Genomic DNA, 26,136 nt, shown 5'->3' on the forward strand with positions numbered 1-26,136 from the left:
TTTAATTCCTTTTTTTTCTGATAAGTTAATTTTCCTAAAACAGAATTTATGCTGTTTTTCAGTTTTTATTGATTTTTTAATTTGCCTATTGAATTTATATAGGGCTATCTGGTTGTCCTCAATTAATATTTTTAATAAATATTTTTCAACAACAAATTTAAAGTATACTGGCCAACTTATGAATAAATATAAAATTATTCCAGCATATGTTTTACACAGCGAATACGCTTCCATCTGCAACTCAGAACTAGGAAACACCCATACACATTCACATTCACACACACACACACTTATACTCTGCCAGTTTAGTTAAATTATTTTTCACCTATACCGCATGTCTTTGGACTGTGGTCAAAACCGGTACTTTTGACTTTTTTACCTTTGTACATTTTTGAGGCCGTACTTCTTTACTTTTACTTAAGTACAAAAGTGTAGTCAGTACTTGAACTTTTATCAAAGTCGTTTTGAACATGAATATCTGTACTTCTAGTGAAGTAAAGGATGTGTGTATTTTTGCATTTTTTTGTGTATTTATCTCTGCAAGTGGTCAAGTGCACTAAATACAGGAGAGTTGAACAGATGGACTTGATGGAAAACCTAGGTGTACGTATAACAGATTGAAAAAATCTGTTTGATGCATGTTTCACAGGAGAGGTATAATATTTCCCTCAAACATCCAAAACAAGGGGGACTTTACTTTGACTCCATCCCTCATTTCCAGGAATAAGAAGAGGTTCATCTGGTCAGGTTGAGTTCAGGACTGCTCTTGTTTTTGTGATTGTGATGGTTGGCATGGTTTTTGTTTCTCTAGCAGAAGTCACACATGAAAGTGAAGTTGTAGGCGGGCATGAGGTGGATGAGGCCAGAAAATTCTCCAGGCCAGCCAGTGACAGGAACACGGAGCGCAGACTAAGAATAAAACTTCACACACTCTTCCAAATCTCACATGTTTCACAATGTGGGAATGTGTGTCATCTAAAAGTGTCAAAAACACACAGTAAGACAAAACTTTCACCCAAGTTTGTTTTGTGTGTGTGTGTGTGTGTGTGTGTGTGTGTGTGTGTGTGTGTGTGTGTGTGTGTGTGTGTGGCTAATGCTGAAGGATTACTGAAAGGGAGAACAAATAATTTAATTGAGACTTTCCTTATGGAGTAATAAATCACCCAGAACATTACAAGAACTACTAAAACACACAACAAACTTTCTGAACACCAGCCCGTAAGCATGTATTCACAGCCTAGTAAACACAACAAAACACCCTGATGACTGCAGCAGCACCCCATCAACCACTCAGGACACCCTAACAGAAGCTCAGAAATAGCCTTTATGAGTGATTCCAGCGTTATGGATGTGACATTTGCAGTAAAAATTCAAAATACAAAATCACAAACAAAGTCTGTCAACATTATATTGAAACATCAACCGGTATTTATATTTTCCAGAACAGCTGACCACAGAGTTAAAAGTTTAAAGAACTGTTCACCCCCTCACAGTTGTCATGAAGGGTAATATTAGCTATATGCACCAAAACCATCTTTTGTACCAGGCTGTAAACATGCTTTCATCAGCTGTAAAATTGGCCAATTTACCATTGCAGCAAATGACCATCTGGATTTCCTGGAGCCAGCCCCCACAGGAGAGTCGATGAATTGCAGTTTCAGTTACTTTCCTATTGGCTTCAAGGGGAGAGTGGGAGGTTGCCACTTGATTTCTTTAGAAAAGTAATATTATTTTGTATTGTGTGTTACTAATAACAAGTGACCCCCAACACTGGTCATGACCAAGAATAAAAATCATGTCATCTGAATGGGGCTTAAAATGGAGTAAAACACACCAGCAACTGCATAGAAATAACCAACCACCTAATCACCACTTAAAACATCCCTCTGACTGAATGAGAACACCATTCAACCACCCACAACAACCTAAGAAATCTAAAACATACTAAATACCTCACAAATCCCCTCACCCAGCAACCACCTCAGAAATGCCATTGTCAGAAAACCAATAGTTTTGTTCCTTACCCTTAAAGAGCAGAACCTGCACACTTAACCTTTAAATTGGTTATTCTTCCACCACATCTGTCTGGGAGCTGCTATGGAAACACGCAACGACCGATGGTTTAAAATGCAAAAACTACCTACATTATTAATGTGCATTTGGTAAGTGGTGGGAGCATTATACAGCACATTATACAGTATGATGTCATGACACGTGTAGTGTAGATCTCATGAGGGAGCTCAACATCTTTTGGTATGAAATCATCTAATCAAAAATGAAGCGGATGAGGCGAGTAACGGTAGAGTAGATTCATATGCAGCTCCCTTGCCAATGATGTCAGAATTTGTGAGCGTTAGAGAGATCGAATGAACGGAGGTCATAACCTAAAGTATTCATTAGAATATTACAATTTTAATGTGCGATGTGACTACTACTGTTTTATTCATCCGCAGCTTGTAGTGATGTTTACTCATTCTTTATGCTGATTCAATCTCAAATGAGGTAATCAAGTATATTTGGCTGTTTTGTTCACACTTTGGCTGAAAGTCTCTTGTATTCTCTAGTTTATCTTCTTCCTGTTGGCTCAGAATCCGGGAGTAGCCTGTTTAAATAAATGATGATGATGTGTGTGCTAACTCTAGTGTAAGTCACGGTCAGTGGCATTTAATGCTAATTTCTGATTGACGTTTAGTCCAGTAGGGAATATATATTCAGCCACTTTATAGGGTCCACTTGTTAAACCACTTTTTAAAACAATTATTTAATCAGTCAAATACATGACAGCAACTTAATGAATTTAAGTATGTAGATGTGGTCTAGATGATCTGCTGAAGGTCAAACTGAGAAAGGTGATATAAGTTATTAACACCCAACTACCCGCCAGATGCGGGTAGTTTTAAGCAGTGTTAGGTAAAGACAGACACTCCCACTAGCCACTTTGGCTGGTTGAAAATATTTTTCCTGGATAATAATTCTTAAAAGCATGGGTTCGACAATAAGGATGGTCCAGTATGCATGCAAAGGCGATCTTAGATATGAGAAGCAACAAGACTGACAAAAATAATTGTGTTTGTGCGAGCAATAGAAAGCAGGTGAATACCGAATGAGAAGACAATCACTCACGCTAACAACTGAGGTGATGCGCGCGACTGTTTAAAATGTGTGCGCGCTCCCGTTTCCTTGCGTGAAGCAACAGTGTCTAAAAACACAACTGATGTGATCGGTTCTCTTTCAAATAGACTACAAAAAGTGATGAACATGCACCCACAGTCTTGCTGCCTTCAAGAGTTCTAGATTTGTCTTTTTGTGAGCAGCACCAGTTGCTTTCGCTTTAACCTTTCTTTGAACAGATTATTCATGGGTCTATCATTAACCATGTGTGTGTGATCATCCTTTCATAATCACACAGTATGTTTTTGACCTGCATTATTTTGCATTTATAGGGTTTAATTATCATTTTTTACAATAACATAGCTTTAATGGGAGAATAACTCCTCATTTATGTGTAGTTAACTGGTGATCTGGGACCTTTAGCCAGGGCAGATTACTGTGCATATGTTTTGTTAAATAAAATATATGGTATGCAGCTATATTTTGCTTGTTTTGACACATTTAAAATTTGTGGCAAAGAAAAAAATTATTTTTTTATGTTTGGTGTGGTCAGAGATAAATTTGGTAACTCCTTCATTTTGAACTGGAAATAATGTGAAATAAAATAATAATTGTAATACTATGAAACTATGACCAATTTTAGCTTGTCAAACTCATATTTATGTGTATAAAATATATTTTTCCAACAATAAAATTGCAGCTAGTGATGTTGGAAAACTACTAGATACAATAGTTAGTGATCAAAAAAGTTAATGTCAAGCCCTGTTTGTTGGTACCAGATGTGTTGGTCTGGTGATATACTACTGTAGTGGTATTTGGCTAATAAAATGGGTTTGGGTGTCAGGGTTAAAGAACCCTACTACAGTTACTCAAACAATTTAATTATTGAAAAAATATAAAGTTTCAACAAATGTTTGATTTAATCAAGTAAATCAAAATTAAATGTTGAATCAGCTAGATTAATGTATTAATAAAGGGGGGAAACTAAAACAAAGCAAACAAGCTTTAACTTTTGCAAATTTTAGTTCAACTCATCATAAACCAAACAAACGTTCGAGGTTACTAAAGTAACCCTTCGTTCCCCGAGGAGGGGAACGGAAGCACTATAAGTGGATTTGATTTGTAAAATCCACGCATTGGGAGGTTCGGTTCAGAAGCTACTCGTCTGAAAGAGTATTGAACGGGCCAATTAAGAATGAATTGGCAGCGCAAGCCTGCGCAGGTGAGCGGCATAAGCAATCAACTGAGTATATAAGCTCACCTGGCGCCAGCAGACGCTATCCTTTTTAAGCTGAAGAGACTTTCAACAGCTAAGGGACAGTCATTATGGCGACGGAGTATAGTGCTTCCGTTCCCCTCCTCGGGGAACGAAGGGTTACTTTAGTAACCTCGAACGTTCCCCTTCGGGGGGAACTTCAGCACTATAAGTGGATTTGATTTGTAAAATCCACGCATTGGGAGCCCATTGAAAGCGCCATAATGACTGCACCTTACCAACACCCCCGATGAGGAGATAGTCAAGCAAGCGTGACGCACCCGCATCATGGGGGGCGCGGTCCTCCAACGTGTCCCTGGCCCTAATTTATCCTACCTCAACAGAAGTTTTACGGATTTAGATATATTTTTTGGGAAGTCGTGAGCATCTAGATAATTCTAGGAAATACGACAGTACGTTGGGAAGCGTGCAATCCCGATAGGGAGGACGCTGCGGAGGCCATCCGTTACCCGAGGGGGGATAGATGGCAGAATTTACATATGGACTAGCCTTAAAAAGGGGGAGTACGCATAGCAAAAGAGTGGTTAGCGGGGAGGGAAGACACGGGTCCGCCCAGGGGGGGGACTTAACCGTGGCGGAATAAGCATATGGGATCGCCTAGTGGGGATCACGCATAGCAGGCACCTTTACCCAAAACGCGGGCTGACCAGCGGGCAGACCTACAACGTAGTGGGCCAGCAAGTGACTCCTCCGCTGAGTCAGTGCTGGGGGCCACGGAGGAATCTGCAGGGCTCACCTGACGGGGAACTTTACTGACAGATAAAAAGGCGCACGTATCTCCGTGTTAGGGAAAATGGCGCAGCAAGCGTGTTTCAACACCCTACCGAATTGTTTCCTCAATCACCAAGGGTTACCTAATACCCTTGAGGAAACCGGCTCCACTCGCAGATTGTAAAACCTTGCAAATGTGTTGGGTGTCACCCAGCCCGCAGCTCTACAGAAGTCTGTTAGAGGGGCGCCGCGTGCGCGCGCTCGAGAGGATGCGAACTCCGAGTGGAGTGCGCACGCGCTCTCGGGGGACGCGGCTCATCTCGGCTCTGATAGTGAAAGAAAGGCATCCACAATCTAGTGGGAACTTATTTCGGTACGGCACTTCCCTGCTGCCGACCGTTATAACAGATGAAGAGCTGCTCAGATGATCTAAACTCTGAGTGCGGTCCGGATAATACGCAAAACGCGAACTGGACAATAAAGAAGGGCTGGGTCTGCCTCCTCCGAGGGCAGCGCTTGCAGGCTCACTACCTCGTATTAAAACGGAGTGGTAGGAACCTTGGGCACATATCGCGGGCGGGGTCTCATACGTGAGAGAAGCCAGCCCAATTACAGGCACGAGTCACTGACCGAAAAATGCCTCCGGGTCCCCGACCCTCTAATCGATATCAACGCGACCAGCAGAGCTGTCTTCAGGGACAGAAAATACTGAGTCGAGGATCGAAGGGATCTGACGCGGCTTGTGTAGCGAGGGCGAGATCCTAAGAGGGCATGAGAGGGGGCGGGGTGGATTAATTCGCTTAACGCCCCTGAGGAACCGGATGATGAGGTTATGCGTTCCCACGGTGCTGCCAGCCACCGCGTTATGAGAGCGGAGATGGCAGCCACGTAACCTTGAGTGTGGAGGGCGACAGCCTGCTCTCCAGCTTCTCTCGGCGTAAAGAAAGCACAACGCTGATCTGGCAAATTACGGGGGTCTTCTCAGCGAGAGACACACCATTCAGTGAATAGACTCCACGTCAGGGCATAGGCGCGCTCGGGGAGGGGGCTCTAGCCCGAGTGACGGTATTAGCCACCGCAATCGGAGGTTACCTAAGTCTTCCTCGCGTCTACAATCTCTTCAAAGATCGGCGAGGGTGCCAGGTGGTGCCCTGTCCCTGAGAGAGTAGGTGCTCTCTCGAAGGGACTGCCAGGGGAGGGCTATCGCGAGGGAGAGCTCTGACATCCAGGTCCGGTTGAGCCAGAGGGGCGCAACCAGCAACCTGTTCCTCGTCCTCTTCCTGACCTTGCACAGTAACTGCGCGAGCAGGCTCACTGGGGGAAACGCGTATTTGCGCGTGCACCGAGGCCAGCTGTAAGCCAGTGCATCCGTGCCGAGAGCACTCGGTCAGGGAAAGAACAACTAGCAATGAGCGATCTCGGGGGAAGCAACAGATCGATCTGGGCTTCCCCGAATCGCGCCCATATCAGCTGAACAGACTCGGGGTGGAGTCTCCATTCTCCAGGACGCAAGGCTGCCGTGAGAGCGCATCGGCTGCACGGTTGAGCTTGCCTTAATATGAATGGTGTGCAGCGATTTCAGCCGCGGATGACTCCAGAGGAGCAGACGGCGGGCGAGCTGAGACATGCGGCGAGAGCGCATACCCCCTATACGGCTGATATACGCCACCGCCGCCGTACTGTCCGTCCTGACCAGCACGTGTTGCCGCTCCAGCACCGGAAAAAAACGGTGGAGAGCGAGGAACACTGCCAACAGCTCCAGGCGATATGCCAATGCAACTGGGTACCTTTCCACAGGTCCGCAGCCGCATGCCCGCAACGCACAGCCCCCCAGCCCGTGTTGGAAGTGTCTGCTGAAACGACAACAAGACTGGACGCCTGTTCTAGAGACACCCAGGTCTGTAGGAACGAGGGGTCGCTCCAAGGGCTGAGGGCGCGGCGACACAGCGCAGTAACAGAGACTCGGTGTGCGCGCGCGTGCCATGCGCGTCTGGGGACTCGATCGTGAAGCCAGTGCTGAAGTGGTCTCATATAGAATAATCCGAGCGGCATGAAGCGGCTGCGGATGCCATATGCCCCAGGAGCCTCTGAATAGTTTCAGTGGGACCACTATTTTACTGTCGAGCTCTCTCAGACAGTACAGCATCAGCTGAGCGCGCTCTCCGGAGAGGCGCGCTGCCATGGTGACCGAGTCCAGCTCCAGCCCGAGAGAAGAGATCCTCTGCACGGGGGCGAGTTTGCTCTTTTCTCGGTTGACCTGAAACCCCCACGGGTGGAAGTGCCAGAGCACTTTGTCTCTGTGCATAATCAACTGCTCTGAGAGAGGGCAAAAATCAGCCAGTCGTAAAGAAATTGAGTATGCAGATGCCCGCGAGCCGAAGGGGCGCTGAGGCACCCTCCGCGGGCTTGGTGAGGACCCGCGGAGACAGAGAGAGCCCGAAGGGGAGGGCTTTGTATTGCCAAGCTCGACCTTCAAACGCAAACCGCAGAAACTGTCGGTGGCGAGGAAGAGTGGAGACATGGAAATACGCGTCCATCAGGTCTAATGCTGCAGACCAACCCAGAGGACGAACGCACCGGAGGATGCGCTTCTGCGTGAGCATTCTGAACGGCAGCTTGTGCAGGCAGCGGTTCAAAACGCGCAGATCTAGGATTGGCCGTGACCCACCGCTCTTTTGGGCACGATGAAGCGTGGGCTGTAAAACCCGCTCTCCATCTCGGCTGGAGGGAGCGGCTCGATTGCATCCTTCGCCAGGAGGACAGCAATCTCCTCTCGCAAGACAGGGGCGGACAGGGGGCTGACCCTGGTGAATACACACCCGTGACTTGGGGGGCCGTTTCGCGAACTGAATCGCATAGCCGAGTCTGATTGTGCGTATGAGCCACCGCGAAGAGCTGGCCCGCGCTAACCAGGCAGGCAGAGCTCTCGCTAATGGACTCATCGCTACAATCGCTGACGTACCAGCAGTGGGGCAGCGCGGAGTGGGTGTGCTGATCCGGGAAGCTCGCGGGTCCCACGGAAAAGCTGGAGGTGAGATATTTGCTCTCACTCCAAACCCGAGCTCCGGAGGGGAGGCTCGAGGGGTGGGAGAAAGGAGACCGTCCTCCCAGCGCTCGTGAGCCACTGGCGAAACGCACCGAATCTGCAAGCTAGAAAGCATAGCGTCCCAGACTGGCAGATTTCGGGCTGTCACATCTGGGGAAGTGAAAAGTGCCCTTTCATAATGTTTTCATGGCAGTAAAAAGTGCCGTTGGAAATGGGGCCCCGCCCTCCAGCGGGGAAAGAGCAAGTTCCCTCTTCTCCAGATGGCCTGTCCCAGGGGCGCTTCGCGGTCCGTTGCCGGACTTAGCGGCGTTCTGGGCAGGGGGGCTGCCTGCTTCCGAGGTGCCCGACGCGCTCGCTTCGCCTGAGGCGTGTGCGGGGGCGGAGCAGCTCTCGTAGGCGGGCGCCTTCGGCGAGGAGCAGGTATGAATGGCACGGCGGGCGGAGCGGGCTACGGACCGCCGATAAGACATCACCCACCAACTGCTCTCTCACCGCCTTGAATTCCTGGGTGAATTCACAGACAGTGTCGCCGAACCTGGCTGGGGATATGGGGAAGTCAAGAAAGCGGACTTTGTCGACTTTGCGCATATCAGCCAGGGGTGGCGCTCCTGGACCACTAATGTGGACATCGTCCTTCCCAACGCACACGCAGCGGACTCAGTAGTCCGAAGAGCTAAGTCGGCGGCGGTGCGAAGCTCGTAAGCCTGGGTTGGACCCACCCTCGTGCAGCTCGGCCAGCGCCTGCGCTTGGTAGCGCTAGTAGGTGGCTATCGCAGGCAAGGCTGAAGCAGCCTGGCCCGCAGCTATGTAAGCTCTAGCTCCGAGGGAGGTAGATAACTTACAGGCTTTGGATGGGAGACGAGGCGGATCCCGCCAAGAAGAGGCGCCGCGCGGATTTACCGCCATCGCGCACTCAACCTGAGGAATCGCCACATACCCCCTGGCTGTTTCACCGTCAAGAGTGGTTAGGGTGGAGGAACACGCAGCACGAGCAGAAAAAAAAAAAGTGCTTTACAAGACCGCGTGAGCCTACTGTGCACCTCCGGGAAGAAGGGAACGCCCCTCTAGTCGGTCCGGCCGCGGAGCTGGGGGATAAACCATCTCCAACCCACGGCCGAAGCAGCCCGGGAAAGCACGGCTAACATGTCCGTTTCAGGATCCGTAGTGACAGCGCTCACCAGCCCGAAGGGGGCGAGCGGGTCTGGATCATCATCGGACAATGAAAGCCCACCCTCCGATGCCGCGGTGGACATCTGGTCTCCGGTGTCATCGGGCGTAAGGGCTACCATCTGTTAGACGGATCGCTTCCCCCGCCCGAAGCTTGGATGGAGCGCTTAGAGGAGCGGGAGGTCCGCGGGCCCGTGGGCGACGGATTATCTCTCGCTGAAACCCTCAGATCTGCCCGAGTGCCCGCTGCAGAGCAGGGGACAACTGGGGTGGTTCACCCTTTTGCAAAGGCTAACCGCGATCTTGCGCAACAGTCATGGCATCGCAATGACGACATGAACTGCCCGCGAGCAGCGCATTAACATGCTGGACCCCCAGACATGCAACGCAGTGCCCGCGCCCATCATCCGAGGACAGGAAACCACCGCATCCAGAAACGCACAGTCGGAGCGCCGTCCTGATAAGGACGTGCTGCACGACTGTGTTGCTCTTTCTGTGAAGTTTGCAACTTTATACGCACCGCTCTGGAGGACCGGACCCAAAGAACGCCAGGCAAGGGAGAAACCCAGCTCGACCGTCTGCCACTGCGTGTACACACTCTGGACCGGGAGAATGCTCTCGTTCGCTCAGAATCGCTGGTCACAGCAGGAGGAACCCTCATCGACTCGATCAGAAAGTCTCTGAAGCGAAAAGGATAGCGTCTGCTGGCGCCAGGTGAGCTTATATACTCAGTTGATTGCTTATGCCGCTCACCTGCGCAGGCTTGCGCTGCCAATTCATTCTTAATTGGCCCGTTCAATACTCTTTCAGACGAGTAGCTTCTGAACCGAACCTCCCAATGCGTGGATTTTACAAATCAAATCCACTTATAGTGCTGAAGTTCCCCCCGAAGGGGAACTTAAATTTCCAGGCCCCGGCACGATACCTATTACAGTAATACTCTTTACAATACAATCAACAAGTGATAAAATATAAAATAAATTTCCATAAAAATATAAATCACTTCAAAATATACAAAACTATTATTAATTAAATGTTTGCATGAACAAACAAACAAATAATAATAATAATAATAATAATAATTCAAAGCCAAAATCATCACACATTAAAGAATTTAGATAGCTCAATTTTAACAGTAGATTTTCCATTTGTGCACGCTAAAACAACTGTGTTATCAATGCACTTTGAAATGTCTCTTCAGGTTGTGTACGTTAAAGTAGATTTTCAATTTGTTCATGCTAAAACAACTGTGTATTCAATTCACTTAAAGAGTTCACACTTTGCTGATGATTGTTTGGCATGCTGTCCTAGGAGAGAGCACTGAGCTCTTAAGATCCTCGAGCCCGGGGCTCCCTCCCGTTTGCAAGGGAAGAGGGGAGTCTGAGTTCAGGTAGATCTCGAGAACTCCCCTGCTGTAGTAGCTAATGAACAGATAGTGATTGCTCTTAAAAGCTAACTTCTTATTAGGAGCATGTCTATGGTGCCGATTTGGATTTGTCAATTAACTTAAGTTGCATGTTTTTGGACAGTGGGAGGAAACTAGAGAACCCGGGGGTAAACCCACGTGAGCAAAGCAAGGAGAAAATCTAAACTCTGCAAAGAAACATCAGCTGGCTTGGTAAGGACTAGAACCAGAGACGTTCTTGCTGTAAGGCAACAGTGCTAACCATTGGGCCACCGTGCCACTCATCTAAGAAAGGAGGAGGAGTAAGGGTGGAAGAGGGGATTCTTCAAAATGAACATGGCTGTCATATGGAACTTGTGAGTATTTATAGTGGCTTAGGAATCGTCTGATTAGTGAATCATAAACTGAATAATGCAGGACTGGCTGCAAGCAATCATAAGCACGTGATCTTCTCGAAGTTAGTTTATAAATAACTTCACTTTGAAACATCTCTTCAGTTTGTGTACGTTAAAGTAGATTTTCTATTTTTGCATGCTGAAACAACTGTGTAGCAACCATCTCTGAAGTTTATTATACACAAAGCAATTTTTGGAGCAATGTTTTAAAGTTAGGTTGGGCAATAATGCTGCCAATTGGCAACCGGGTGCGACATGGAGAAATTAATCCAAATACAATTTTGATTTCACATTCTCATACTCTGCACTGTTGCTCATCGGCATTGCTCATCATCATTGCTCAAAAAGTTGCTCCATGTATCACCACCTCAAAGTTTACAGAGAATGCTCCAAAATCAGAGGAAAAGGGCCAAGACAACAGATTCGACAACAGCCATCTGTGAAGGTGAGCTCTCTCATTGGCTGTTCAGCTATGAATCAGAGCGAGGGCACAAGGTTTCCTTTTGTGAGATGAAACTACAGAAGAGACTAGATGCAGTTGACACAGAGTGACAATACAGTACAATACAATACAAAATCACTAAGGACTATTTTCTGCACCTTGTTAAACCCATGACACAAAAATTAAGACAAACAAAGGGACTAACAATGTGTACCTACATAATAAAGTGGCAAGTTGGTGTTAATAATACTGTTAAATAATGAGAAACAAACTTATAAGAGCACAATTCAATGGCTTCCATATAGTTTTGGTAGATGAGCTAAGATTGATTTACAGATTCAAAGATCTGGGGTTTGACATTGTAAGGAAGGATCCGGCAACTTGTTTTGTGTTGTTCCCCGTCAGGAAGAAACCTGAAGCTTGAGCACACACCTCTCTAGCGATCTCTGCTACAAATGTCAAGTTCATTTGTGAGTCTTACTACAGCTTATCTCATCTCAGAAGTGCGACATGAGACTGGCACGTCACCTCCTGCCAGCTTAGGTAAACCCAACACTGTTTCATGCCCCGTTGCATCCTAAAGATGATCAACCGAGTATCCTTAAGTCATTGAAGGCACAAAGCACGTCAGATTCCCCAAATACAGTCATTACCACGGTAGCCTTATTAAAGATTCAAGTGTTTTCACTGTGTACTATGCCAAAGCTTCAGGCGGAGTAAATAATACATATACCTCAATGCATGCACTTCTAGAGAAACTCTTAGCATGTGTGCACAAGTCACATCAACTCTTCTAGCTTTGTTGTATTATGTGGGGAAAATGTAATTGCAGCATTTCATCTCATTTTATTACAATTTTAAGAAATTTAAGTTAGGACTGGGCAATAAAATCTTTTAGTGACCGAACACCATTATCAATATCAATAAAAAAAAGAGATTTGGTATGAAACGCTATAGTTTTATTAAAATGTGGTTTTTCAATGGTGACTTGCATGACGTGCACATGGGAGTGACGTGCACATGGTGTGCAAGCGGCGCACACTTGATGCACGTGAATTTTCCAGGCGCACCGCAATTCATGCAAGTAGAACTAACAAATCTCCTTCACACTTTGTATGGAATATTCACATTTCAGTAATTACCTCAGGCTAACACAGCGCACCTAAACACTGCAGTGCTTTTTAGTTTTCACCATAAACGTGTATCAAAGCTTCAGCAATGGTTTGTCCATTTTTCATCCTCTGACAAAACTGCTGATGGACACAGCCTGATCTCACGAGAAAACGTAAGTATTTTACGCTTTGGCAGTTTAGTGGCTAATTCGTACGAATTCGTACGAGTTCAGTCGTAAGAAAATGTACGATTTTAAAAAGGAGGCGTGGCACCCAACCCCACCCCTAAACCCAACCGTCATTGGGGGATACGCAACTCGTACTAAAATGTACGAATTAGATAGTACGAATTTGTACGAATTAGCCCCTAAATGAAAAAGTTACGAATTGTCGTGAGATTGTGTTGGATGGACACCTAGTTACAGAAAAATGGCAGGGTAGCGCAAGCGTAAAGCACATTGTAGATGGTGAAGGAAACCGTGTCACTTTAGGTCAGAATAACAACACATGCTAAAATGAGTCTGGTGGCTAGCAGCAGTGAGGAAATTGTAAATATAAAAGGATGTAAGAATGTCTGTTTTTTTTTCCTTGTGTTTCCCAGCCACTAGCAACCCATCTGAAAGATTTTTTTAGTATAGGGGTTAATGTAGTCATCCAACTTCACAATTTGTAATGTTGCAATATGTACATGAATAATGATGTCTGGTTCCTTCACTTGAAAGCTCAGATTTGATTATCATAACTGATAACATACTGTGCCATTATTGTTGACACTTTACATATGTTGACTTACCTTTACCATTACATGACTTGACATGACATGAATTTACCTTTACGTTGACATGCCTTTTCATACACTTTGTAATATTTTATTCATCAAGTTTAAAAAATCTCTTTAACATTTATGTTTATTTTGTTATTAAGATATCATATGTTTTGTTTCAATATTTTTATTTTGACTATTACAATTATTTGTCTTAGTAAATTAAAATAAAGTGGTAAAAAAAAAATTCTAATATACCTAAATGTATTGTAAAAAATATTCAATAATTATCGATACTGAATGATATGAAACATGATATTGTGATCATTTTTTTTGCAATATTGTTCAGCCCTAAATTAAGTTATAAATACAGAATTGCTATTTTACATCTTGCAACCACTATACAAAACTTTTTCTCAGAATCGTGAGGTAGTTATATGGGAAAAGTCTTTCTATACCTTTTTTTTTTTTTTTTTTTGGGAACCACAAAAAAATGCAAACCTTTAAAAAAATGCAAATGACAATGCTTTCGATATAAACCACACTGACACAGACCCGGGAAAACTACTAAAATTGATTTGCATACCAAGCCAGGGGTCCGTTCTTTGTACAATAATAACTCAGTTAGCTTGATTTGATAACGATTTAAGGCCCCGTTTACACTAATGCGTTTTAGTTTGAAAACGCATAAGTTTTGCTACGGTTACGCCATCCGTCCACACTACGCCGGAGTTCTCGAGCGCCGAAAACGGAGCGTTTCGAAAACGCTGGAGAGGCCGTTTTCATTCTAAAACGCAGCTGCTCCGTCTCAGTGTGGATGGGGAAAGACGGAGACATCTGAAAACGGAGGCGGGGCTGCAGACATTCGCCTCTCTGATTGGGGCTTTTCCTCAATATTAAGTAGCCTAACACACAGTTCAGTCCTGAATCTTCTCCGTGTAAGTTCAGACTTCGCAAGTTTGATCAAGGCTGCATCTCTTCTTCTCAGTTTGATATGGAAAACATACCGAGGACACGCGTCAATCTTCACAGGGAACAGTGTACTTTATAACTTCATTCACATCACCTTGGCTACGTTGTTTCACTTTCTCAACAATAAAATGTAAACTTGATATAAGGAACTGCCTATTTTTATTTTAATATTAACAACTAAACAGACAGCAGAAATGTTGAGGCGTCGTGCTGCATGAGCGTCATCTTCACTGTGTGCATATTTATAACAAAACGGAGCCGATAACAACTGCCTCCTTTCAATTTCAGTGAAAATACGAAACACACCCTCTCTTTTGCTGAATATCAGTTTTAATAATCGATAATGGCCATTATAAAAGTATAACATACAATAAGTTTATACATTATAGGAAATAAAGGCAAGCGATCAGTCAATATACAGAATGTAGGCTACGTGCTTACATTAATCATTAACTTATCTTTGCGCTCAGCCAAAACACGTTACCTGAGAACAAGTAATAGATTCCAGTGACCAAAGTCAGGGAATATGTCGTTAGATAAAGACAACAAGATGAATGAAATATCACGTTTAATAAATATAGTGAGATTAGATCCAGCGGGAGATGCTTGATGAGAAGTCCGACTAGCAGAGCTCTCATCTGGGTAGATGGGCTCCAGCGATTGCCAAAGTGTGTGTGTGTGGTCACGTGATGTGCGTTTTCAGCGTTTTGGTGTGGACGGAGAGCAGTTCAGAAACGCTGGGTAAAACGCGAGTGTGGACGGCTGGACGCGGATCGTTTTCATTCTAAAACGCCGTTTTAAAACTAATACGCACTAGTGTAAACAGGGCCTAACACAATTTAAGATAGTATCCTTCTTTAAAAAGAGTAGTTGTCATAGCAACAGGTCTATAAGCTCAAATCTACTCAGGAGCAGGCTTATTTCACATAAAGAGGATTAGATTGACTCATTTCAAGTAAAGGTGGTATTGAAAGTGTAACTGCAGATATTTCTTTACAAGTGTAATCAGTTGTTGTAACCAATAAGAACTGTTTTACCTGGATCCCACCTTTTCTGGACTTGTGTAAAGAGTATAATTGCTGTATTGTTGTACTGTAAGTCAGAACGGCCTAGGAACTCATTGCAAGTGTTGAAAGTGGCTTCTGCTGATGAAACTTCAAAGTATCTTCAGTAAACTTGATTTATTTATTTAAATCTCTGACTCCAGCTCTTCTTCATCTACCAGACTGGTCATTCTTTGGGTCAAACTGTATACCATCCCTACAGTTTACTCTAGTGAATCTACAGGTTGAAAGCTGCAGTATGATCTGTGTATAAGCAGTGTTCCCAAATGAATAGGCTCTCTTTAGTGAATCAAAATAATACAATAGTGTTCAGGAGTAGCCTGACTCCCCAACAAATGATTCGTCTAATCCGGTTCTTTGTATAAAATCACACTTATTACTTATTACTGTAATAAGTTCGGAAAAAACTATATTGTAAAAAAGCTTAAGAAAAGGAAAAAAATCTTTTATTTTTTAAATGGAACAAACTGTTTTGGGCATTAAAATGTCTCATTAAATCTGTCATTAGTCTGTCAAATGATTTTTTAACAGCTTTATTAATATTTTATGACATTTTAATGACAAATTGACTTTGTACCAGTGTAGTTGAGGTCGAGAAATATATATTTATGGCATCGTTATAAAATTCATGATGTATTTATAATGGGTTCATGACAATCATGTTTATGGCAGATTTATGACAAGTTTTGTTGTCTTAGTAATGTCAAATTGTCATGACAAAACAAAAACAAAAAAGGTTGTGATGTATTGCTTTGTCAAGTTGACTGATCAAACAATGTCATCTTTGCATTTAAAATGTCACAACAGAGCAAATGACACTTAATGAGTTGTTTTAAGAATGTTTAAAATCTTATTTACATTCATGATTATAAAGGTAATCATTATTAACACCCCTTTAAGTAAAGTATTACTCTCAAACTTTATAAACTTTTTTGTTTCGATCAGTCAGTGAGCTATAGCTGAGCTTCGTCCCAAATCCATAATCATAACGAATCTGACACTTTTATGAAACGAACACGATAATCCAGTGACTGTGATGTGAGGGCACAGGATGTTCTGCTCTACAGTTACGAAAGCTCTATTTCTGCACACAAGATGAACCGTTCAAGTCTCTGATGACCTTTGAGAAGTAAACTTCCCGTTTTTCGCGATAGGGTGTCAAAGCTTGTGGATAATAGGAAACCATTGCTGGTTGAAAATCGAGGGCGGTTTAGCATGAACGCGTGTAAACGGCTACCAGTGGAGCAGTGACGGGCAGTAGCCACATGGTGTCATAAGTTTTGCTATGGTGTCATCAGAGCATAAGTTCCTTCCTTGTTGTTCTACAGTTTAAGCCCAGGCCTCTTTTTGTCAGCTGCCACCGCAGACCACATCCCGAACTCTGGTTTAGTGCTCTTCCTACTGATATGACTGCTATCCCACAGCAGACACTCGCATATACTGTGTGCAAACTCTGGTGTTGCTTAAACAAACTTAACAGGGCTTTGAGGCATAAGTAACATATTAATCTGGTTAAAAGTTTTGTATTTAGATCATTAATAATTGAAATAAATAATGATTCAAGATAATTTTAATAAAGAAAACAAATGTATATATGTATTATAGGAAATAAATTTAAATGTATTACAGACACACAAATGTATTTTTTTAATTGTTTATCGACTCAAATGCAGCACTAACAAATGATGTATAATTAAATATCAATAATAAGAATTGTCCACTTTTAGATAAACTTCTATAATCTTCAGCCTATTGTATTTATCTTCTGTGTATTTTGCTTATTGATTTATGTTGAGTTTTTACAAAACTTACTTTTTTTCAAATTCCGAGTTTCCCTTTTGCAATTAAAGTTTTTAAGTATGAGTTAATTGATTTCAATGACTTGATTTCAATCTCACAATCAAACCAGAGCTCAAGAATTGCAAGAGAAAAGTCAGAATTGTGAGAAATTGAATTGTGACAAAAGTTGCAGTTACGTTTTTCCCCTCTAGGACTTCCATACTGTAAAAAAAAAAAATCCATAAATTTGACAGTTTTCCTTATTTTGTGGTTCATGTTTTTATTAATTTCTTTTAATATTTATGCTTTTGAGATTTTATGCGACCTTCTGACAACTTTAAACTTAAAATGTTGGTAAAAGTGACTTTTACGAACATTTGAAATAATTTAAAGTGATAATTTGTCTGGGTTGGTGTTCGATTTTTCTGTTATTTTACAGATTCATTTGAAGAGGAAAGATGCAAAAACCGCTAAAAATCTTCAGCGTATATGAATGATCTTTTGTGTAATCTGTTATTGTTTTAATAGTTTTTTTTTTTTTTTTTTAACTAAAATTGCAAAAAAAATTTGTCACTAAAATTTGCTCAATTTGTCAACTGGAGCATAAAAGCATATAAAATCTGTTTATTAAAAAAAGTTTTAAAATTCTAAAGGGAAATCTACATTATTTTTATTGCTGAAAAACACTGAGGGTAAGACTATGGCGTGTCTTATTAAAAGTCTTAATTAAAATATGTTTGTAGTGAAAACAAAAACATATATTTGTAATAATTGAAACTATTTATGTTGATTTGTGTTATTGCTTGTATTCTTTATGTCATTTAATTCATTACCTTATAATATAGACATACAGTTGAATTATTACATTCAGAATTTTCAGCCCCCTGTTCATTTTTTTTATACCCAATTTTTGTTTAACGGAGAGAAGATGTTTTCAGCACATTTCTAAACATACTAGTTTTAACAACACATTTCTAATAACTGATTTATTTTATCTGTGCCATGATGACAGTAAATAATATTTGACTAGATATTTTTCAAGACACTTCTATACAGCTTAAGGTGACATTTAAAAGCTTAACTAGGGTAATTAGGTAGGCAGGTTAGGGCAATTAGGCAAGTTATTGTATAGTGATGGTTTATACTTTAGACTATTAAAAAAATTTAGCTTAAAGGGGCTAATAATTTTAATCTTAAAATGTTTTTTTTATATAAAACACTGATTTTACTCTAGCCGAAATAAAACAAATAAGACTTTCTCTAGAAGAAAAAATATTATCAGACATACTGTGAAAATTCCCTTGCCTTGTTAAACAATTAGCCCCACTTTGAAACAATTCAAAGTGGGGCTAATAATTCTGACTTCAACTGTATTTAATAATTATTCATTCATTTTCCTTTAGCTAGTCCCTTTGTTCATGAATGTCGCCACAATGCAATGAGCTGCAAACTTATCCGGCATATGTTTTTCATAGTGGGTGCCCTTCAAGGTGCAACCCAGTACTGGGGAACACCTATACACTCACATTCACACACATACACTACAGCCAATTTAGTTTATTTAATTCACATACAGGGCATGTCTTTGGACTGTGGGGGAAACCAGAGCACCTGGAAGAAACCCATGTGAACAAGGGGAGAACATGGAAACTCCCCACAGAAATGCCAACGGACACAGCTGGCACTCAAACCAGCGACCTCCTTGCTGTAAGTCGACAGTGCACTGAGCCACCATGTCACCAAATATTTAATATGTAAAAAGCTAAATAATTATATTAACTGGGCCATGAGTGATCAGTCGTTGTATCCTGGCAGAAAGCAGGATGGATAATTTGACAGCTTTTGTGCAACACAGAAAGGAAAGACCAGAACAGTTTACTGAGCACGGCATGGCTGTTTTAAACTCATCAATATTTAAGCAGGCCAGCTTTCTGCTTCGCTCCCTCTCTCTCATGCTTGAGTGCAGGTAATTCTTGCATAATTTGACTTTAATGCATTCTAAGCTCACAAAGAAAGAACAGCAAGAGGGAAAAAAGTATGCGCATCAACATCAAACACTTCATCACTGAATATGAGACAAAAAACAACTAAATATATAGTCACCAATTAGACTGGCACACACTGAAAGAATGTGCTACTGCTACTTCCTGTTTGGAGGCTGTGTGGTCGTTGAGTGCAAACCTCTATACCTCCTACTCAGATCAAAAGGTTGAAAGCATCCCTGAATCTCTTCTTATCAGGTGCGAAACGTCCCCTTCCTCGAGCCTAACCTTTTGAACTGCCTCTTCAAACCGGCTCAATCATCAAGGCGCAAACAGAACACAGTGGAATTTTTATAGCAGGATTTAATTATAGTCAAAGTGTTCTTGTCTGTCTGCATTTATGTGGTGAGCTAAATGTGTGACCCTCAACCAAATTGCCAAATGACACACCAACAGAAAGATTAGGGGTGCCATTTCATTTGTTTGCTTGTAATCACTTTTTACCATTGATTTGATTGAAACTCTGTATTAAAATACACTGATGTAACTACTGCAGCTACTCTAGTGAATCTACAGGTTGAAAGCTGCAGTATGAACTGTGTATAAACAGTGTTCCTAAATGATTAGGCTCTCTTTAGTGAATCAAAATAATACAATAGTGTTCAGAAGTTGCCTGACTCCCCAACAAATGATCCGTCTAATCTGGTTCTTTGTATAAAATCACAAAGCATCAAAAGCAGTCTTGCTCTTGAAGACTGAAAAAGTATAGTGCAACCAGTCAGTGCAATCAATTACATCATTAAAATTGTATCTAAGTTGCTTATTTAATTACTCTGTCTGATAAGAAACTTAATTATTCAGTAATTTAATTACTTGACTCATTGCTACCTAAAATCCCTGTAAATCTAAAAATCTAGGTGTTTCAATTCTTTAGATTTTAAGGGTACTTGTGATGAAAATCACCTTTTTTAAACTGTTTGGACAAAACTGTGTGTAGGTAAAGTGTGTCCACAGTCATATTTGGGTGATTTACAGTGCATCCGGAAAGTATTCATATCGCTTCACTTTTTCCACATTTTTTTTATGTTAGAGCCTTATTTCAAAATTGATTAAATTCATTTATTTCCTCAAAATTATATACACAATACCACATAATGACAATGTGAAAAAAAGATTTTTAAAAATTGTTGCAAATTTTTGCTCAGCTACATTCTGTTTCCACTGATCATTCTTGAGATGTCTCAGCAGCTTAATTGGAGTTCACCTGTGGTAAATTCAGTTGATTAGACATGGTTTGAAAAGGCTGTCTATTGACCTTATTCTGAAATGCGGAAGTGCGCCTGTTTTCGCTATTGTCTTAGAACAGGGGTGTCCAAAGTCGGTCCTAGAGGGCCGGTGTCTTGAAGATTTTAGCTCCAACTTGCCTCACCACACCTGCAAAGATGTTTCTAGAAAGCTTGGTAAGAGCTTGATTAGCTAGCCCAGGTGTGTCTGATTGTGGTTGGAACTAAGATTTGCAGGACACCGGCCCTCCAGGACCGAATTTGGACATGCCTGTCTTAGAACTTCCGATTCAGTCGCCTATGGGAGAAATGACTAGGAATAATAAACAGCAAAAAACTGTCAAACTACTTGCTCTACAAACAAATGTTTGCATGACTATACAGACCAAGTAGAATAATATAACAAGGAAATATCAGTTTGCAACATCAAACAGTGAAACGAGCAGTTTTTATTGTCTAAAAATGAATGGAAGTGAATGAGACCGGAAGACTTGTGCCAAAAAGATTAAAATGGCTGCGCCCGCTTGTCGGCGAAGAATAAGGTGAATATAAGGTCCCAGGGTTGACAGTGCATGTCAAAGCACAAAACAAATGTGAAGACAAAGGAATTGTCTGTAGACCTTCGAGACAGGATTGTCTTGAGGCACAAGGCTGGGGAAGGGTACTGAAAAATTTCTGCAGCTCCAAAGTTCCAATGAGCACAGTGGCTTCCATCAAGACTCTTCCTAGAGCTAACCGGCCATGTAAGCAGAGAGCTGAGTGATCAGGGGAGAACGGCCTCAGTCAGGGAGGTGATCAATAACCCGATGTTCACTCTGTCTGAGCTCCAGCATTCTTCTATCGAAAGAGGAGAACCTTACAGAAGAACAACCATCTGTGCAGTAATCCACCAATCAGGCCTGTATGGTAGAGTGGCCAGACAGAAGCCACTCCTTAGTAAAGGGCACATAACTGCCCACCTGGAATTTGCCAAAAGGCGTCTCAAGGACTCACAGACCATAAGAAACAATATTCTGTGGTAAAATAGGATCCAAATCCCTTCCATATTGAGGCCCACTGTAACGTGACATATTAATGTGGTTTCCCTGCTGAATTGATTGACAGCCGTGTATTAACACGTCTCTGTAGTAACGCGTATAATCATATCAACAAGACAGGACATGCACAAATCAACTGGGATTAAAAGATCTGTTCAGCTTTCTGGTCATCAATCATCAAATGTTATCAAGAATGAGTTTTACAAGTTCAAAACGGTGCATGTTTGTAATTAATTACAGCGATTTTAGCATTTTTACTTTATAACCAAAGCTGCATGTCAGTAAAATTATAGAAGATGCTTCAATCCCAGTTTAAATCAGGTTTATTTTGTACATTTGTCAGTACACAATCCTGTATTATTTGCCATGCAAAAACAGTGCAATGTTAAATGCGCACAGTGTCTGTGTGTGTCTATGTATGTACATGAACTTTGTAAAGACATTGTATTTGACTCAACGAAAAACATTAAATAATCATTGGTAAAATTGTTACTGTAGTATTTATCACAAACGCTGCGTGAGATCTGCTTCCTTTATGTCTGTCACTGTGCTATTTATCGGACGCAGCTGAGGGGGAGATTAAGGCACACTCTTACAGGTAGTTGGGAACAATGGGCAGGGAAAACCAGCATTAAATGCACAGGCATTTAGAACAGAGTAGCTACAATGTGTTCAGAGCAGAAAATCCCAATATTCTGAAAGTCAGGAATAATAAATAATCTGATGGGTGTTTTGAGCTGAAACTTTACTGACACATTCTGGAGACACAAAAGTCTTATCTTAAATCTTGAAAAGGGGTTAAGTGAATCACCAACTTTTAGCTTTATACAAAAATAACACTTAAAGAATAATAAATCTTACATGTATCCAAATAACATTTCAAAGTCATGACAACATCCTACAAATTAATTTCCAAATCAGTTAATTGTTTCTTAAGTTCAATTTAACCTGCTTTAACTGAACAGCAGAATTATTCATCAAAATGAATTTGTATTTTGTTTCTCATCTTCTCTAAATTGATTTATAAAGAACTGCTGAATTTATGTTTAGTATTGCAGACATAAATAACTTGAATTAAATTACTTAAAAATGACCTTCACTTTTTCTGTGAGATAATTAATTACATTAACTAATCACTTAATTAAACCTAACAATGCATGCAACTAGTTTAGACTGACTCAAAAACAAATGAACCTATGAATTGTAAACAAACAACAGAACTTTTGCATTTAGAGATCTGAACATATTATGCTTTTTTTCAGAAGTGACTTACTAGTGAGGCTAAGAAAGTAGCAGTATATAAATGCTATGACAAGCCTGATTTAGTTTTGTCCTACAGGTTGTTTTGAAGTCCTGTGTGGAAAACACTCATAATTGCACAGTGGTTTCCAAAAAAGTATGGGATGCCTATAAAAAGGTGTCTGGTGCACATGGATAGGAAGAGAGTTTGTCCAACAGATGGTTTGTCTCTTAGGGGGTACTAACATTACTGTTGCCTTGAACCAGATCAATGCAATGTACAGATTTCCATACAAATGACTATTTTAACTGTTTCTTTTTAGTGACAACACAATTGCTGTACTCTTTCTAACAAATAACTCCTATAAGTCAGTTCTTTATAGAAAATCTAAAGCATCCAGCACAGCCAGTGTGGCCTTACTACACCCCAAAAATCCTTTATTTCTTAATTAAAAAAAACAAAAAAAAAGTTCAATGTGGAGTCTGGCTCCCGGTTATTAAAAGCAGATTATTTTTTCACAAAAACACACAGTACAATAAGTGTGGTCTGACTCCTAAACAAATCACTTTTATGAGACAATTTTCAGTGAAGCAAACCATACAATATAAGCTGATTCTTTTTTTAGTGAATCAAAAGCATACACAGCAACAAGTAGTCTGACTTCTGAACAATTGACGCTTATTAGTTGGCTCTTTTAGTAAATAAAAAACATACAGAGCAACATGCAGTCTGACCTGAGAACAAACGACTCTTATTGGACGGTTCGTTTTAGAGAATCAAATATAGTGTACTACTGGTCGAGTAAAACACCAGAATAAATGACTCTCATCATGAGCTGATTCTTTTGAGTGAATCCAAAACATGCACAACTTCTGCAAAAATGAAGTTAAATGACTCACTTGAGTCAGTTCTCTGGTTTGACCTTCAACCCAAAGGGTCAAATGACACCCTGAAAAGAAGATTAGACGTTTTGAAAAAGGGTATTTTAAAGAAAACGGCCTCAGTCAGCACTGTTGAATTTATTCACATGAACTCCACTTATTTGTAACTTGTTAACAAATTACCTAATATGTAAGACGTTCAAAGTGATTCATTAATAATGTCCACATCAATGAATCACTTCTCACAAAAGATTGCTTCTCAGTTAAGCATTGATGTAACACAATGGAACCTAAATGAAGGGCAAACAAGACCAAGCCCTCTAAGGCAGTAAAACCCAGTATGCCGTAGTAAAGTAGGTTCTACCCGCACTGTGAAAGCTAATGAATGGCCACATTTATTGGGTGGTCATGTGGACCTCGACACAAACAGTAGCAGTTATATCTGGCCTCCTTGTTTTATCTCATGATAGCGTTTGTACAGAGGATGAGGAAACGGAGAGAGCGTGAGAGAGAAACATTCTCTAGGATGTTTTATTCTTAGTTCATGTCAAATTATTTATGCTCTCTGTTTGTTGCCTGAAACGATTGCTCTCACAAGGACAAGCAGGAGATGCTTGAAAATGCAGCATTGCTGCGACTGCGTGTGTTCTAAAATAGGTTTTGGTACACAAAAAAATATGGACAGAAATATTTGTACACGTGTTTTATAGCACATCCAAGCTAGATGCTCTGTGATGAGAAATTTGTCAATTCACATTGAATAAATGCAAATTGTTGTTATAGGGTAAATCTTTAATGCCTTGATTTTAGCGAATAAAAAACATTCAGTAAATCCCATGTAGAACAACTGATCAAATGACTATTATGCGTTGCCTTTTTGTAGTAAATCAGAAATGAACACCTTAACCCCATACTTTGCCCACTCTTGAAAACATGACTCTTTTGAGCGAACTCTTTCAAGTGAATCACAACACACAGTACGATTGTAGCTAATTCTTTTAGGTAAATCATAACCTACAGTAGAAGCAGTGTTGTGTTGTTCATTTTCTAAATGGCTCTTAGGGCCTGATTTATTATAAATATTCAAATTGATTTTACTCAGCCAAGAAATGGCTTTCGGGGAATCTAAAACAGTGGGGTATGCAGACAAATTAAGTCATTTGTGGTGAATCAACTAGTTTTGTTCAGTTACTGAGTAAATGACTTTAATGAGCCAGTGAATTATAACATAGTGCAATCTGTATAGTGAGTTTCCTGAATGAATCTTATGACCTATTTTATTTTAGAGAAGCAAAATCAGTAAAAAAAAAAAAAAAAGTCAATAAGCAATGGCTCTTACAAGCTGGTTATTTTCAAAGAATCATAAACAAACAGTGCAGCCAGTTCAGTGTGATTCACAAACAAATCTTTTTGTGCAATTCCTAAGTGTACTAGTGTAGTGAACCAACTTATGAACAAAAGCTTTCAGTGAATCAAAACCTGCAGTACAAAGAGTGTACAATGAATCTTGAATAAATGACTAAAGAGTTCATTTAAGTGAATCAATAACATAATATAATAACTTAATAACAAATTACTCTTATGAATTAGTTCTTTTTAGCGAATCAACACATACAACTAACTGTTTATTATGTTGTCAGCAGTATTTAACAAAGGTCAACTTAAATTAAGAAAAAAATGTGAATGTAAATAGTTTAAAATCTAATTTATGTAATGTACACAATTTATATTAAAAAAAGTAGTGCAACCTGACAGAATATACAGATGTGAGCAATGAACAGATTCACTTGTATAACATGATCTCGAATACGTGGAATCAACAACATTCCACATATTCAAGCATAGCAAGTCGAATCAAGGTTTTCCCACAACACACTGCAGGGTGATTTCCACCGTGAAGGAATCTGGCTCATCCTTTTAACTTCACATTGATCAAACCTGAAAAGACACTGCTCAAGTGACCAAAACAGTCATTGTTCTGCACCAGGTGCTCTACAAAAGCGAGGTCACCTGGTTCACGTCCGGCAGAGCAGAAAAAGACGTGACAGCACCTGTTTGTGAAGGTGTGTCATCTCTTCTCTGGAAACCTGATTATTACGATTGTGGTTTTAGAACCAACACCCACATGACCAAACCTGCCACCACTCCCTGTTGAACAAACACCTTATTCAAACATATATAATCCTTTTATACTTGATTTAATTTGTTCACGAGTGGACGGATACAAGTGCTCAACTCTCTCCATAGCATTAATATTTGCCCAAATACAAGCAAATCATAATGCAGAAAATGCCTTTCGATCTAATCTAATTCAAGCAGATCTGGCTTTTAACAACACTTCAGATTAAGAGAGGCTCCGTTTCGAATGTTAATGTGGAAATTGGATCTGTTAATGTGGGTGAGGATGTGTGTCCAGGTTATGCAATCGATGCCCGGTTTTCTGTCATCAATCACTTTACAGAGGCCTGGC

General features: G+C 41.1%; 2 protein-coding genes across 3 annotated transcripts in view; both read right to left on the reverse strand.

Annotated features, from left to right (window-relative positions):
* The window catches only part of si:dkey-106n21.1, a 147,188-nt gene that overhangs the window by 110,241 nt on the left and 10,811 nt on the right, over positions 1-26,136 (reverse strand). The gene's annotated exons all lie outside the window — the stretch shown is intronic.
* Positions 5,039-24,958, reverse strand: LOC147837670 (uncharacterized). The gene is made up of 2 exons (XM_087312084.1): positions 22,578-24,958; positions 5,039-10,208 (listed from the first exon to the last, which is right to left on the reverse strand). Exon 2 carries the CDS (start codon positions 7,617-7,619, stop codon positions 6,501-6,503), a length of 1,119 nt encoding a protein of 372 aa, XP_087168210.1. The 5' UTR covers positions 7,620-10,208; positions 22,578-24,958; the 3' UTR covers positions 5,039-6,500.

Source organism: Danio rerio, chromosome 25 (genome assembly GCF_052040795.2).
Source record: "Danio rerio strain M-AB ecotype USA chromosome 25, GRCz13ab, whole genome shotgun sequence".
Lineage (NCBI taxonomy): Eukaryota > Metazoa > Chordata > Actinopteri > Cypriniformes > Danionidae > Danio > Danio rerio.

Bases quoted from the DNA above. Each gene is read 5' to 3' on its own strand.
- LOC147837670 (XM_087312084.1), bottom strand. From the start codon at position 7,619: ATGTCTCCACTCTTCCTCGCCACCGACAGTTTCTGCGGTTTGCGTTTG.